This window comes from Benincasa hispida, chromosome 4 (genome assembly GCF_027475165.1).
Source record: "Benincasa hispida cultivar pf3 chromosome 4, pf3_genome.v1.1, whole genome shotgun sequence".
Taxonomy (NCBI): Eukaryota; Viridiplantae; Streptophyta; class Magnoliopsida; order Cucurbitales; family Cucurbitaceae; genus Benincasa; species Benincasa hispida.
In genome coordinates, this window is record NC_143481.1 from 55592359 (window position 1) to 55609535 (window position 17177).

Sequence of the window (17177 nt, forward strand, 5' to 3'; positions counted from 1 at the left end):
GTCTCTGAAAGCTTTAAAGGTTTCAATTATTAGTTTCATTTTAGGCTTATAGTCTTAAAAGTTTCAAAATCTTCAAATTGGTCCTATGGTTTGCTAATGCCTTGTTTTTTTACACACCTGAAAAGCAAATAAATATGGTCAATATGTGAGGGTTGACTAAGTCCCAAGGCCCGACTTGAAAGCTTATAAACTTGGAGACAAGTGATACTTAACTCGAATCTTAGGTCCAAATTAGTCTTTTATTATTATTATTATTTTAAAGATTTGATTGTTTTTCTGTCTGTCGATGTCCATGAATCTGTTATGTGAATGCCAAAATGTGTGGATCTGATTGTGGGTTGTAAGCTGGTTCTGCTCTTTCATCCTCATCTTGATCTTGTATCACCTCTAATATTAACTTGTGTTTTACTCCATACAAATGCACATGTATTTAAAAGAAAAAATTGAAATAGGTAATTTTGATAATAATTTAGATAAAATGCTATTTAATAGATTTATATTAGTTAAGGTTAATTTTATATGTTATAATATATTACTATTTTGTTTTTTGTTTTTTTTTGTTTTTGCAAAATATTACTATTTAGTTGGTAATATATTGTAGCTCATGTTTTTTAATTTGTCCATTGTTTTAATGGTTTACACTTGCATCGAAGTCTTAAGGATTTTCATCATCATCATTATTAGAGCTATCAAATTATTATGAAAATTAATGTAATAAACAAACTTAGAGTTGATGAAATAAAAAATACTAATAAGTTACGTTTTATTGCTTTTAATGTATGAATTAAAAAAATATATATAGGTCCCCTAATCTTTTTTTATTGTATAAAAAAATTGGAATGGTTTATTAAGTTATTCTTGCATGATTTAGAACCGATAACTTTTTTATTATTGCATTTGTTTATTAAAAGTTCTCTAGATTTTTTTGTCAATATTTTTTAATGAGTTCAACCATATGTGGGTGGAGGATTTGATTTGACCTCTTGATAGTTCATACCTTGTGACAATTGAGCTATGTTTGAGGGATTGAGGTTGTGAAGGTCTTCGATTAATCAAATAAAATTTATATTAATCGATCAAAAGCTATTAAAGTGTGTTGTAGTAGCAGGAGATCGGGTAAACCCACAAGAAAGCTTAGAAATAGTTTTGTAGAAGCTAAATTTCTGATTAAAGTGGTATTAGGGGGAGGGATTTGGTATGGAGAGGAAATAAGGTGTTAGGATTTAAATATAGAAAAGTAAGGATATGGAGGCAGACAATCAAGAATAATAACATTAAACAATCTAGTTTGAAGGAAGGGGTTTGACTGTTAATTGATCACAAGTGTTATCATAACAAACTCGCTCAACCTAGCTAACTCGTACAAAAGGTTATTCTTGTTGGAAAAGCTGAGTGAGCGTCTTAACTATTAATTAAGATTAAAATGTTCTAGTTAAATTAAATGTTGTCATACTGGGTACAATAGTGTTCCACAGAATTCTAAACACACTTGATAATGCTTAAGAGGTACTATTCCGATGATTAATTACTTAGATGGACTACGTTAATTAACCAATTTCTCTCTGATTCTAGCTTGATCATGCAAATATGAGTTATGGATAGCCAAAACACACATGATTTCAAACCTTGCTACGTGGCAACTAACACACATCAGTTGTAGATTATGTGAAGACTTGTATATACTAGAGAAGAAATTACAATTGATGTGTCAAAACAATCATAAAATCACGGTAAAGAAATAAAACAAGAATTAGAGAGGATAGAATAAAGACATACATAAATTGGTTCAATCCACATAACTTACAGTCGAGAGTTTCCAATCCTCATAACTTACAGTCGGGTTCCCAACCCTCAAACTGAAAAATGAACATTAGCTCCTTGTTGGGAAGATGTTGCTAAGATCTATTGTGTTCATTAGGAATAATCAAACTCCTAAGCTAAAAACTAAGACTGTAGATGGATAGAGGACGAAAAAATTGAAGCAAATGAGTGGTCGTTTTCACAAAGAATACAAAAAAGCAGTTTTTATAATAGGCGATAGCCTCGCGACGCTACAAGAAGTTCCTCTAGCAACCTGCAATGTTGAGTGGGAGCATTATTATTTTTTCATTTTTAGATTTTATCTTTTTAATTATTTAGAATCAATTTAATAGATTTATATATTAAAACATTGTTTATAATAAGAATATTAGTTTTTACAACTCTTGAGTTGTCCAATGAATCTGTTGACTGTAAATTGTGAGATAGAGAGACAGATGACGAATTGATTTTTTACCTATGTCACGTCAGGTATGTTCCTAAAGCATCCCATCAGGGAAAAAGCTTTCTTTTTGCATTCTTTACCTTAGATGACTTTAAGACGTTCTTTGTTAAGTTTCAACATTTACCTAAGACGTCTCAAAGGCTTTGTTGATAATATGTAATAAAGCACATTTAAACATAAAACCCTAATTATTAACCTGATTTAGGGTGGGAAAATAACTATTATATTGAGTTATCAATATTCATATTGATAACTTTTTTTTTTTTTTTTGGTCATATAATGAACTTTTCAAACTCAACAAATTTAACTTACTGTTTCCTATTATAATTAAAGAAAAATTCTTTAAATTCTTTGCGAATGAAATGATAAAACTTTTTGTATACAACCTTTTAATGTTTAATCTATTATTGATAATTAATTAATTAATTAATTAATTTACTCTTTATAGTTGATTAAACATTTCTTTAGGCTTAAGATTACATGATTGTTTTATTTAACAAAATGAATATGAGATGCAATCGATGGATCAATAACAATTTTCCAATAGACATTTTAAATTGAATATAACTATATACTAATTATAAAAAAAAATTAACAAAATAATGATAAAAAAAAAATCAAGATCCGAGATTTTCCAATAGACACAATATATTCATTCCATGATTGGTAGATAAATTATATTATTCAACTACATCAAAGTCTTAGTTGTAAAGTAGTAAGCCTTAAGATCCGAGATTTTGATTGAACACGTATATCTTTGAACATACGTTATATCAATATCTTAAAATATGTTGAGAGTAAATAAATTAAGATAACAAAAATGAAGAAAGAGTAAATTTTCTAGTGTTGACGAGAAAATGGTGAAGAAACGCCCTAGCATAGATATAGATAGAGAAGTTTCAATATGGATATATAATCTTATCACATGTATTTTTTATTTTTAAATAAATGAATATGATTATTTTTTTTCATGTATATCAAATATAACATTCATGTATGTTAGTTTTGACAATGCTAAGGACGTGAAGGACATCCGATCTCTCATGGATTTCGATGTTTCTTTTACTCTTAAGAAGGCCAAGCTCATGAAGGTCTATTTGGAGGGTCTCTTGATCACTCCAATCCTACCAATCAGAGCCTCCTTGAATGCGATCTCCATTCCTCTTCTAATCGGACTTGGATTTCTGTAGTCAACAACTTGAATTATAGGAATCTACAGAGAGCTTCAACAATCTCAAGCAACATATCTCTTCTAAGTATAGGGAGACTGTTGAACGAAGATGTTTCACTTCTATCACGGACTATCAGTGATAAAAGTGTGTAAATTTTTATCATTAATAGATAGTTATAAAAAAACTATCAGTGACTACTAGTAGTAGCAAACTGATTGAAAGAATTGTTTGGACAATTCGATATAATGATGTAATCTAAATTGTCTCATACGAAATCAAATATCAGTGAATGAAATTTGCTTATGTAAAATGGTCGTAGTTTATCCATTTTAAAAGTTAGCAATTCTTTTAAAAAACATTCCTTTCTATCAGAAGATTATTATGTGAATAGTTTTAAAATTATCTTTTACTTTTATCCTTTTTAGTCTGATTGTGAATAATATTTTTTGGACAAACAACAACCAATGCATCCTAACAAAAGGAAAAGCAAAAACAATGCATGCATTCAAAAAAAAAACAACCAAGGCATCATATTACAAAAAGTTTGAAAATGTTTAAAAGTGAATCTAAAATTGTGAACTTGTTGAACCTCCCCTGTAGATAGTATGCAATTTTGAAATTAGGACCCATAAGAGGAAAGAAAAAGTATCTCTTAAAGGACTATCAAAGTGGAACTTTTCATGAAAATGAGATGCAAAACTAAAGTTGAAATGTTTAAAAGTGAATTTAAAATTGTGTTAGGTAAATTAGGCAAAAGAAAATTGAAGACACTTAAATGAACATTAAGGATCAAATAGATTTTTTAATATGTAGAGACCTTCAATATAATAGAGGTTTTTGTACTAATGATCCTTTTTCAAACGTGTTCATGATCAATGACTCGTCCTTCACAAATTTATGAATTCTAACCTTTTGTTTATGTCAAACTCTACTACCATTTTTTATTAAGTATTGCGTTAGGGATGACTATATATATAGTAGCCCTAATATGTTGATTATCCCTATCGCGATCTAATTTTTTTAAAAAATAAGGGAAACACAAGAAAAATGAGATCGCCATAGAGATGATCATTGAGTTAGTGCAACAATAGATATGGCCATGACAATTACGTTAGTGCTATGATGGTATTGACCATTGTAAGTAGAAATTTAGAATTTGGATCATCAATCATAAAAGTACTCTAAAAAGGGTCACCCGTACCAAAAAAAAAAAAAAAAAAAATCAATATAAAAGTTAAAACACTCAAAAGATGAAGAAAAACTAGCTTTTTCTTAAAAGGAGGTTAGTTTTGAAAATAAACAAGTTTTTGGGTTAAAAATAAAAATTTTCCAATATAAAATTATAATTTCCAAATTGTTCAAACAAAGTTCAATGGCAGAACAGAACAGAAGGCGATTTTGAAGCCCTAATAAATACGCCCATTTCCTCCCCCATGTCCATAAGCCAGAACCACCTCCTCCGCCTGGTTCTTTCATGCCGGAAAATCACTGCCCAGGTCACAAATCCAGCCACCTCCTCCATCGTGGCCATGGCATCTTCCTCCGAGCAGGAATTCGTCGCCTATTACCGCTCTAAACTCCACCGTTTTCCTCGATCCAACAACTTCTGGGACTCCAAAGTCGCCTCTCGCGTCGGCGAAAAGCTTGGCCACCGTTTGAAGGAGATCGGTGTTTCCGATGTTCGGATTGATCTCGCCGAAGAGTTCTCCCGCCCTCTGTACTATCGGAAGATGGTTCTGCCGCTTTTCGATTCTGTTCAGCGCTCCGGCGTCGCCGTTGATGGCGCTGAGAAGCTTGGAACAGGTGCGATCTAGCCTCGATTCTTGTTTTTCTTTGCTTTCCGATTGGAGCTTATACGGTTCGCGATTGAGATTGAATTTAGGGCACGTATAATTCCTTCTCCTTCATGTCGATGATTTATTATACGAATTTTGACACATTTTTGATCTCTTCCTCTCGTTTTTTTATTCGATTAAAATTGTAATAATATAAATTGTTGTAATTAATTAAAGAAATAGAGAAGAGAACAATTTCCCTATGGAATTTGGCCATTTATCCTTGGCTGAAAAAAGACTCTGTTTAAGAATATAGTGTATTTTTAAATTAACGACAAAAAATGAGATAGAAAAGTAAGAATTTTAAAAAATACGTGAGAGGTTTTTGGGAAGGGAAATCGGGTACGGGCTTTAATCGCACAGTCTCAGTCAAGGACGTACTCGTGGATCGGAGATTCGGTCCACGATTTCTTTTTCTTTTTAATCGATTTAACTGTTTTTTTTTTTTCTAATTTTTAACTAATAAATTTATTTATAATTATATATTTAATTTGTAAGTTTACTTAATTATTTTACATTTATATTAAAAAAAATTGTAACAGTACATAATTCTTTAATTTGAAAATAGAAATTTACATTAAAACGACCCATGATCCTTATCCCACATGAGGTTGTCTTCGTGTGCCAGTAACATTGAGTCGTCACACATTGAACCTAACTAATAATGAAATGAAAAAAATTAATATTAAACAATATTCATATCATATATTTGAGAAATGTCTGATTTTAAATCTCCAACCATCTTACAATTCTACGGAAGGAAATACCAATCCGATCGTGTTCTATTACCTAAGAAATTCAAATTACATTACATAACAAAATTAGATTGGTATTTTCTTCCTGTTAGGTACGACTATTTTTTATTTTTCTGGTCCTGGACTTTGAACTTTTTAGGTAATGGAGCTTGGTTCTTCTAATCATGTACAACTATATCAACAAAATACCCATTGTTCACAATCCATATGAGATAGTTCTTCTACCGTAGTTTTGGATTATTGGAGAAGGGAGATAGATTTATCTAACTTGATTGACACCTCATTACTACTTTAGTTGAGCGTTGGAGATCAGAAGCCCACATATTTCACCTGTCTTGTGGGGAATGTACAATTACATTTTAGTTCCCAAATATATGATATGAATATTGTTTAATATTAATTTTTTCATCGTACAAAATAATTTTATCGAAGAAGTACAACAATATTTAGTACAACACAATCTACCAAAGTTTGGTTCAATGTGTGACCAAACATTGGTCAACATAGAAAGTATTATTCAACAAACAAAACAACTCAATGTTGCTGACATTGATCGAAGATGTATTCGTCGTAGACGACAACGACAACAAGACGAAACTAATTTAGAGGCACATGAAGACAACCCCATGTAGGGTAAGGGCCAGGGGTCGACTTTAAATTTCATATAAACTTTTATTTTCAGATTAAACAACTAATTGTAAATATTTTTTAGTATCATGAGTTATTTTTTATTTATTTGTAGAGAGATGTAATACTTAGTGAAACATTTTTTTTTAATATGAGTGCAGAATAATTAAGTTTTCATTGCAGATTAAATATATAATTAAGTTTAGTAATAAACGTATTTGTTAGTTAAAAATTAGAAAAAAAATAGTTAAATTAGTTAAAAAAAAAAAGAAAAAGAAATCATGAATCGGGTCCACGATTATGGAAATCGTGGACTCGGTCCACGAGTACGTCCTTGACCAGCCCACCGACTATACTGATGTGGTGCTAACTGGATTAAAGTCTAATCATGTACAGGTACACGATTTTCCTTTCCCAAAAAACTATCATATTTTTGTCAATATTTTCCATTCCTACTTATTTTTAAAAATACTTTTCCATCTATTCCATTTTTGTCATAAATTTAAAAATGCAATATATTCTTGAACTTAGTTCTAGATTCATATATTAAAAAAAAAAATTAAGGAAAAACTTTACTTGAGGCGGACGTCGACAAAGATTGGAGACGGCGGGTGACAAAGATTGGAGACAGCGGGTGGTAGATTGGTTCACAACGGTAGCAACAACAAGATCGGAGACGGCGGACTGCAACAGAGTTAGTGACTAGCGGTAGTGAGGAGGAAGGGAGAAAGCTTTCGAATGGGAGGAAGAGGAAGGGGTCACGGGGTGGTTTAACGGACTACTGGTACACGACTTAGGGTAATCGTGGATCTCGTCCACGATTAGACTTTAATCTATCACGTCAGCACAGTGGTGGACTAGTCAGGGACATACTCGTGGACTGAGTCCACGATTTTCATAATCATGGACTCGGTCTACGATTTTTTTAATCGATTTAACTGTTTCTTTTTCTAATTTTTAACTAACAATTTCCTTTATTACTAAACTTAATTATATATTTAATCTACAATAAAAACTTAATTATTTTACACTCATATTAAAAAAAAATTGTGACTTCAGTAAGTAATACATCTCTCTACAAATAAATAATAAAAAATGATCTCATGATACCAAATAAGATTTACAATTAGTTCTTTAATTTGAAAATAAAAGTTTACATGAAATTTAAAGACGACCCATTGACCCTTACCCCGCATGGGGTTGTCTTCGTGTGACTCTAAATTAGCTTCACCTTGTTGCCCTTGTCATCTACGACGAATACGTCTTTGATCAATATCACCAACATTGAGTCGTTTTTTTTATTGAATAATACTTTCTATATTGACCAATGTTTGGTCACACATTGAACACAACTCTAATAAATTTTGTTGTCCTGAATATTGTTGTACTTCAATAAAATTATTCTCTACGATGAAAAAATTAATATTAAACAATATTTTTATCATATATTTGAAAAATGTTTGATTTGAAATCTCTTACCATCCTACAATGTAATTGTACATTCTTCACAAGGCAGGTGAAATGTGTGGGTTTCTAATCTCCAACACTCAACTAAAGTAGTAATGAGGTGTCAATCAAGTTGGATAAATCCGATCTGTTTAACCCCAAGAAAACTAGCCTGTTCAACGTAGGGAATAATACGTAGATCAAATGGGATAATATATTATGCAGATGCCTTCCTTCTCCGACAACCCAAAACTATATTAGAAGAACTATCCCATATTGATTGTGAACGATGAGTATTTTGTTGATATAGTTGTATAGGATTAGAAGGATCGAGCTCTATTACCTAAGAAGTTCAAATTACATTACATAACAAAATCCATTACATAATAAATTCTATTTCCTAAGAATTAATTACATAACATCGCTTGAAATGACACAATTAGTAGCATTCATTAATAAGAGATATGTATGTCAAACGCATGTAATTACAAATTACAATTACATGAGAGCATGAAATCTTGAATGACTGCCACTTATTACAAGAACAAGTTCCTTCTTTCAAACTCAAAACTTGTGTGTTATCCTTTATAGGGAGAAATCATACTTATGCTTGTTTATACTTCAAAAGTTTGAGTTTCTCTGTCAATAGATTTTACTGTGTGTGCAGATGCTCGTCTTACCCACCTTTTAAGCTTTCTCATGGCATATTCTGTATATATGCCCCCACGGTCGAGTGCTTCACTAATTTATTGTCTTCAATATTCAAAATATAGTATTGTGTGATAAAATGTTAGCCTAACCAAAGAAGTAATTGCACATTTGAAAACATCATTCATACATTCAGTTGCATTGCTTGTCATTCACCCATAGCGATACCCACTATCATGTGATTGGGTCCATTTTTTCATGTCAATATCAGAAAAATATTCAAGGCATTCAGGGTTCAATTGTTTCAACTCTTTCATGTTGAATTTGCGCCTTTGGTGTTGATTTCCTACCTTAAACACCAAATCTTTTAGTTGTTTTGATTTATATTTCATATTGAAATTACTAGTAACATGGCGAAAACAATATTGATAGTACGCTCTAGGTTCACTCCTACCAATTTTCTCATTATTAATTGCAGCAAGAATGCCTTTATGTCTATTAGAAATCAAGCAAATATCATCTCTTTGGTAACATATTCATGCAATACCCAAAAAAACCCGGACTAATTTTCACCTTCAACAATAGCAAAAAGCAAGGGGAAATATATGTTCGTTTGCATCATTAGATAAGGCGGTTAATAATTTCTCCTTATACTTTCTATAGAGATGAGTTCCATCGATCTAGATTAATGGTCTACAATATTTGAACTCTTCTCTTGCAGGATTGAAGAACTAGAAAACTCATAAAAAATAGTCGTATCTGGTACATCAGATGGAAGGAAATACCAATTTGATCGTGTTCCATTACCTAAGAAGTTCAAATTACATTACATAACAAAATTGGATTGGTATTTCCTTCCATCTGATGTACCAGGTACGACTATTTTTGGTTGAGTTTTCTGGTCCTTCGGTTCTGCAAGAGAAGGGATCGAATATTGCAGATCATTAATTCATGTTTTCTTCGCCATGTTGCTAGTAATTTCACTACGAAATATAAGTCAAAGTAACTAAAAGATTTGGTGTTTAAGGCAGGAAATCAACACCGAAGGTGATTCAGTGCATGAAAGAGTTGAAACAACTGAACTCTAAATGAATTGAATATTTTTCTGATATTGACTTGGAAAAATGGACCTAATCACATACGGTGGGTACCGCTATTGGTAGATGACAAGCAGTGCAGCTGATTGTATGAATAGTGTTTTCAAAGTTACTAGAATGTTACCAATTACTTCTTTAATTAGGCTAACATTCAATTGTACAATCCTATATTTTGAACGTTGAAGACAAGAAATTAATGAAACACTCGATTGTGGGGACATTTATACAAAATATGCCATAAGAAAGCTTAAGAGGTGGGAAAAATGAACGTCTACACACAGTGACATCTATTGCCAGGGAAACTCAAATTTTTGAAGTACAAATTGACATAAGTATGATTTCTCCCTATAAAGAATAACACACGAGTTTTGAGCTTGAAAGAAGGAACTTGTTTTTATAATAAGTGGCAGTCATTCAGCTCTCATGCAATTGCAATTTTTAATTACATGCATTTGACATACATACCTCTTATTGATAAATGCTACTAATTGTGCCATTTCAAAATGATGTTATGTAATTCATTCTTAGGAAATAGATTTTATTATATAATATAATTTGAACTTCTTAGGTAATGGAGCTTGGTCCTTTTAATCCTGTACAACTATATCAACAAAACACCCATCGTTCACAATTAATATGAGATAGTTCTTCTATCGTAGTTTTGGGTTGTCGGAGAATGGAGGCATCTGCACAATATACTATTCCATTTGATCTACGTATTATTCCCTACAATGAACAGGCTGGTTTTCTTGGGATTGCAGAGATTGGATTTAACCAACTTGATTGACACCTCACTACTGTGCAGACGAGAAACCTACACATTTCATCTGTCTTGTGGGGAATATACAATTACGTTGCAGAATGGTAAGAGATTTAAAATCAAACATTTCCCAAATATATGTTATGAATATGGTTTAATATCAATTTTTCACCGTACAGAATAATTTTATCAAAGAAGTACAACAATATTTAGTACAACACAATTTACTAGAGTTGGGTTCAAACATTGGTCAACATAGAAAATATTATTCAACAAACAAGACGACTCAATATTGGTGACACTGATCAAAGACATATTTTAGTGAAGTCACAATTTTTTTAATATGAGTGCAAAATAATTAAGTTTTTATTGCAGATTAAATATATAATTAAGTTTAGTAAGGAAGGAATTTGTTAGTTAAAAATTAGAAAAAATAGCTAAATTGATTAAAAAAAGAAAAAGAAATCGTGGATCGAGTCTACGATTATGGAAATCATGTACCCAGTCCACGAGTACGTCCTTGACCAGTCCACCAACTGGATTAAAAGTCTAATCGTGTACGGGGTACACGATTTTCTTTCCCCAAAAAATAACCATATTTTTGTCAATACTTTCCAATTTCATCTATTTTTAAAATTTCTTTCCCATCTATCCCATTTTTGTCATTAATTTAAAAGTGCACTATTCTTGAACTTAGTCCCAAATTCATATATTAGAAAAAAAAATAAAGAAAAAACTTTACCTGAGGCAAACGACAATAAAGATTGGAGACGACGGGTTGTAGATCGGTTCACGATGACAATAGTAACAAGATCAGAAACGGCGGACGACGGCGGAGTTGGCGATCGACGCTAGTGAGGAGGAAGGAAGGGAGAAAGCTTTCGAATGGAAGGAAGAGGAAGGGGCCACGAGGTGGTTCAAGGGACCACTAAGACTTAGGGTAATAGTGGACCCCGCGATTACCTGGTCAACACTGCATGATTGTCCATGTGGTAGTCTGCTCGTGCCAGTTCATAGGAAGTCATATATTAAATACACGATTTAGAGGTAATCGTGTATCAAGAACACGATTTAAACATCTATTTTTGTCAATAATTTCCACTCAAACCTATTTTTGTTAATAATTATTAAAATAACATTATTTAAAGAAAAATTTCCTGAAAATAAGGTCACCAATGAAGAATATGGAGAAAATGCTCTTTGAAATTTAACCTACCTTTTAAAAATAAATGGTTTTTGGCTTTGTCTGACATCATCCTCTCATGAAATTACCAAAAGCATCCCATTTTCCTTCTCTTCCCTTCGATTTCAATTCGTAGGCCAAATTTTATTCAAATTCGAAATATGGGGTGAGAATCCACCTCAAATCAAGTGGCAGCTGAGATAGCTCATGTTGGCAGAATATAAACCATTGATCTCTCATTTGTAGTTATCGTGAGAAATTTAGTGATAATGAAATGGAATAAAGAATGGGAGCGTAATTGTTATGATTGTATGTACAAGTTTAAAATGTTTCTGTTTTTTTAAATGGAAGAATTCAACCTTGAATCTCTATGGCTATATATGTTTATTGTGGTTTAAAATGCTGATGAGTTTAAAATATGGATGTGGATGACTTTCTCTCTTTTTTCCTTTTTCAGAAAAGAATTTAAAAATAAAAACAAAAAGTTATTGTCTCGTTGGTAATCATTTCGTTTTTTGTTTTCTGTTTTTGAAATAATTCTATAGATACTATTTCTATCTCTAAATTTTGTCCGTTGTTATCTACTTGTTTACCCATGGTTTAAAAAGCAAGCCAAATTTTGAAAACTAAAAAGTTAGTTTTTAAAAATTTGTTTCTATTTTTAGAATTTAACTAAAAATGTAACCATTATATTTAAGAAAGATACAAATTATTATAAGTAATGGTTGGAAAATAGGCATTCATTTTCAAAAAACCACAAGAATAAAAAAAAATGAAATGATTATTAAACGAGGCTTAAAAAAACAATTCAAAAGTTATTTTTGTTTTTAGAATTTTATTAGTAATTCATGTTTTTCCTTAAAAACCATATATAACTGGAATGAAAATTTGAGAAGACTACAAGCATAGATTTCAAAAAATAAAAACAAAAATTGTTACCAAACGAGGTGTATATTAATTGATAACCACTTTTTGGGATAATAATCAAGTGTATAGCACAATTTTTAAAGAATTACTAAATATGACAAAATTTAACGGTGATAGATTCCAACTAATGATATGATCTATCATTGATAGATTTTCTGCTGCTTCTGAAATAGCGGCGTTTTGCTGCTTCATCTCTTTCTTTCATTCTTTTGAAGAAATCTCCTTTTAGGATGAAGCTCCTCTGGTCTCCTTTGGTTGAGATATATAGAAATCTATGTATTGACTGTACTTTTGCTCATATCTATGCTCAGGAGTCTCATAAGTCGATAATACACTAATTTGATTGTAAATTGGTTTTGATCTCCAATTCATGTCGAATTGAGTAGGAGACAAATAACCTTCGTTCCTTTCATACTGAATGTCTAGAATCGATCTTTTAAAATCTACGGACGTTCTCATTGACGTAGATCTGGGGATAGATCTGGAAGTGTGACTAGTTGGCCACGTTTTGGAAGAAATGCTTGTCCTACTAATAATTTCTTGAATCTAGGGATATCTTGGTTCTGAATAGAACTGAACTTCAACATCCTCGTTATGATGTTCTGTGATCGTAGCATCCTCACTTTGTTTTGTAAGAGGAGTATTTGCTCCTGGAATTCTCCAAACTGGATTCTGTATGAGTTCACTCCATTGTAGAAGCTTTGGGACAATCACTGAGGATTTCTCAATATTGATTTCCATAAGCATGATGCTTCCTTTAGGAGATATTTCTAAAGCTCTCGACGATACATTTGTATGCATTAGCATAACAGACCGCAAACAGGAGGGATCCGTCTTTTATTTCGAGACCTTGAGAATGGACATCGAGTCTGAGGGCATCTATGAGATTTGCGTCTTGAAGGGAAACAATAAATCTCGGTTTGCACGTGAAGTAATCTGGTTCTCTTTCAAGGTTGGATTGAACGATTCCTAGAATAGAGTGTGAGAATTGAAGATATCTCTTATCTCTGAGCGCAAGATAGATTGGAACATCTAATCCTTCTCTGAATAGAGGTTTAAGGGTCACTTGAGCACATTCGATGTGTAAATATTCGAATCTATCTATGGTTTGCTCTATAGATTCTCTTGGAAGAAGGCTGATTTTGGTAAACTCATCATTCATTGTGAGATTTTTCTCGGTGATGACAATGACGTCAGATTGAGAGAAATTGAAGTTGTTGATCTTATAGATCAATTTTTTTTAGACGATCTTCAACCTTAGCAATTTCTGCTTCAACTGAATTGTATTTTTGAATGATACTTCGGGGATCATCAATACTTTGAGGTTCCTTGGATTGTGAGGAAGAGGCAGTGTTATCGAGGATCATTTAGGGGTGAGAAATCTTAGAGAGTAATTTAGAAAACATGAGGAGGGAGAGAGTGAACCTTGGGATTTTGAAGCAATCTGTCAAAACTTTCTTTAAAGGTGTGATGAAAGTAATGATATTAAGCTAACATTGAAACAAATTAGAATCTTCAATCGATTGATCTTTAATCTTGGTAAGACTTAAACGTATCCATCACATTTTGTGATAATTTGTATTCTGCCATCAAGGTTTACCATGCCTTCTTTCGGATAGAATACAAATTAATCACTAAATATGATATATCCTTTAACCTTTCAAGGATAAGAGAACTTATGATTCAAATTTCTTGGAGTGTTAGTTTAAGATCATGACGAAATGCTATACCTTTGAAGAAGATCTTAACTTTCATGCTTCATTTCCCCCAAGGATCTAGAGAGAGAGACTACTCTATAGAGAGAAAATTTGATGAAAAGTTGAGCTTGAAGGCTCTGATACCATTTAGGGTCGAGATCGAGTGCTACTTATAGAATTGTTGTTAGGCATCCGCCTACTAGCAATTCCGATAAGGTTTTGACACGCGTCCCAATAAATAAAGATTACATAATTGAAAAATTCCGAAGGTGGCTGAAGGACAAGACCCTTGACTGTCATTTTATCCTTTTGGAATTTTTATTTTTAGAAAAAAGATGAGATTACGATAAGATTTATCGGTGGGACAGGACCTCCACTTGACCTTAGAATACAAATTAATCACTAAATATGATATATCCTTTAGCCTTTCAAGGATAAGAGAGACTTCTGATTCAAATTGCTTGGAATGTCAGTTTAAGATCATGACTAAAAGCCATACCTTTGAAGAAAAACTTAACTTTCATGCTTCATTTCCCCCAAGGCAATAGAGAGAGACTACTCCATAGAGAGAAAATTTGATGAAAAGTTGAGCTTGAAGGCTCTGATACCATTTAGGGTCGAGATCGAGTGCTACTTATAGAATTGTTATTAGGCCTCCGCTTACTAGAAATTTCGATAAGGTTTTGACACACTTCCCAACAAATAGAGATTACATAATTGAAAAATTCCAAAGGTGGCTGACAGGACAGGGCCCCGTGACTGGCATTTTATCCTTTTGGAATCTTTCTTTTTTGAAAAAGATAATATTACGATAAGATTTGTCGGCGGGACAGGACCCCCACTTGACCTTATCTCATCATAATGGGAAAAGTAATAATAAAGCAATAAAGCACAAAGCAATAATAAAGCAATAAAGGTAGATAGATGGGATATGTCTGCATTATCTTCAAGCACGCTTGATAAGATCTTCAATTGATAGCTATTGATGATGTCACCCAGTTTCTCCTGAATGGCCTTGATCGGAACGACTATTGAATATATCTACCGTATCAACTCTTTTGAGACTACGATCCAGGGTCTTACTCTTTCGGCTACCCCGCCTACTTTGATTACCCAACGTAATCTTTATGAGTTAATGGGATATTATAGTCATTTCTCTCACAGTGATCTGTCTAAGCTTTCCAATCTTTAGCTAACCGCTATGGCCATAATTGCAGACTATCTCCATCATTTCTACCTCAAATGTAGGTTCTTTTGAATGGTGATCATAATTGCAGACTGATTACACACTTTTGTACAAAAGCGATTTAAATAATTTACATAATTTTAAATTTAAATAAACATTTGAGTCACCATTTCTTAGACTAATTTGGCTGTGAGGCTAAAAATGGGTCATTGATGTCGTAGTCGACGAAGGGGTCATAATCATCTTCGTCATCTTCAACTTCATTATTTACTGATGTATAAGAATTTGCATCTTCTTGAGTTTCATCATGGTCTGATAACTGCCTAATGACTGTATTGAGAACTGAAGTAAAATCAGCGTGTGATCCTGCTCCAGCGAGAGAACTCATGATTGAATTTTTCGTCAAAGTAAATTGTCTTCTTGAGGAGATAGATCTTGTAGATGAACATTGGTTTTGAACCAATCTTTTAGTTTTGACGCTTCTAGGTGAGAGTAGTCAAACTTTTCCCACCATTTGATCCTTAGTGCTTTGCTTAAGGCTTTAAATTTCTATATGGTCCTAGTTAGAAATTCCAACAAAAGATCCACGGAATTTGAAAATATAATGCAAATCTACCCGTCTTTGAAAGAGGAGACGCATAGATGCTATTTTGAGAAAGGTGGTAAGACCTTTGGACTTCTATTAGGAAGATTTCTTCTGATAGTCCAAAATAGTTCCATCATGATTGAAACCAATTTGGAAAATGCATTTTGTAAGCTTGCTTACAAAATGTCACAAACCAAGAATTTTCGTATGCTTGAAACCAGAAGATATTATACCATGCTCGCATGTAGTCACGGTATGTATATGTTTGAGGTTTGAATGGTTTTGAGAATTTCTTTGCTATAAACATCCCTTGATTTCAGTAGGATGGAGTTAGCACTTTGAATATTCTCAATTTTGAGTATAAGATTTTTGAAGGATTGGAACGATTCGGAACATGAGTAATTTCTACGGATTTGGTGTCCACCAAGATATTATACCAAGATGTTTATTTAAATTTAAAATTATGTAAATTATTTAAATCGCTTTTGTACAAAGGTGTGTAATCAGTCTACAATTATTATCGCCGTTTAAAAGAACCTACATTTGAGGCAGAGATGATGGAGATAGTATGTTTGTGAAGTGGATTAACCACCCACCGGCCACAGCGGTTAGCTGAAGATTGTAAAGCTTGGACAGATCACTATGAAAGAAATGACTATAATATCCCATTAACTCATAAGGATTACATTGGGCAATCAAAATAGGCGGGATAGCCGAAAGAGTAAGACCCTGGATCGTAGTCTCAAAAGAGTTGATACGGTAGATATATTCAATAGTCGTTCCAATCAAGGCCATTCAGAAGAAACTGGGTGACATCATCAATAGCTATCAATTGAAGATCTTATCAAGCGTGCTTGAAGATAATGCAAATATATCCCATCTATCTACCTTTATTGCTTTATCATTGCTTTGTGCTTTATTGCTTTATTATTACTTTTTCCATTATGATGAGATAAGGTCAAGTGGGGGTCCTATCCCACCGAAAAATCTTATTG

The 17177-nt window shown here is 32.5% G+C and overlaps 1 protein-coding gene across 7 annotated transcripts; it reads left to right on the forward strand.

The window, feature by feature from the left end:
- Positions 1-4778: 4778 nt before the first annotated feature.
- Positions 4779-10818, forward strand: LOC120075027 (Ribosomal L18p/L5e family protein). 7 transcript variants are annotated; one of them, XM_039028166.2, is made up of 2 exons: positions 4779-5238; positions 10503-10818. In XM_039028166.2, exons 1-2 carry the CDS (start codon positions 4869-4871, stop codon positions 10628-10630), a joined length of 498 nt encoding a protein of 165 aa, XP_038884094.1. In that variant the 5' UTR covers positions 4779-4868; the 3' UTR covers positions 10631-10818. The 7 variants fall into 7 exon arrangements, with proteins under 7 accessions (XP_038884094.1, XP_038884096.1, XP_038884097.1 ...); XM_039028168.2 differs by having other exon boundaries at positions 4780-5238; positions 10583-10818; XM_039028169.2 differs by having other exon boundaries at positions 4780-5238; positions 10605-10818.
- Positions 10819-17177: the final 6359 nt, after the last annotated feature.

Bases quoted from the DNA above. Each gene is read 5' to 3' on its own strand.
- LOC120075027 (XM_039028166.2), top strand. From the start codon at position 4,869: ATGTCCATAAGCCAGAACCACCTCCTCCGCCTGGTTCTTTCATGCCGG. The intron at 5,239-10,502 runs GTGCGATCTAGC...CTTCTATCGTAG, and splicing joins CGCTGAGAAGCTTGGAACAG to TTTTGGGTTGTCGGAGAATG.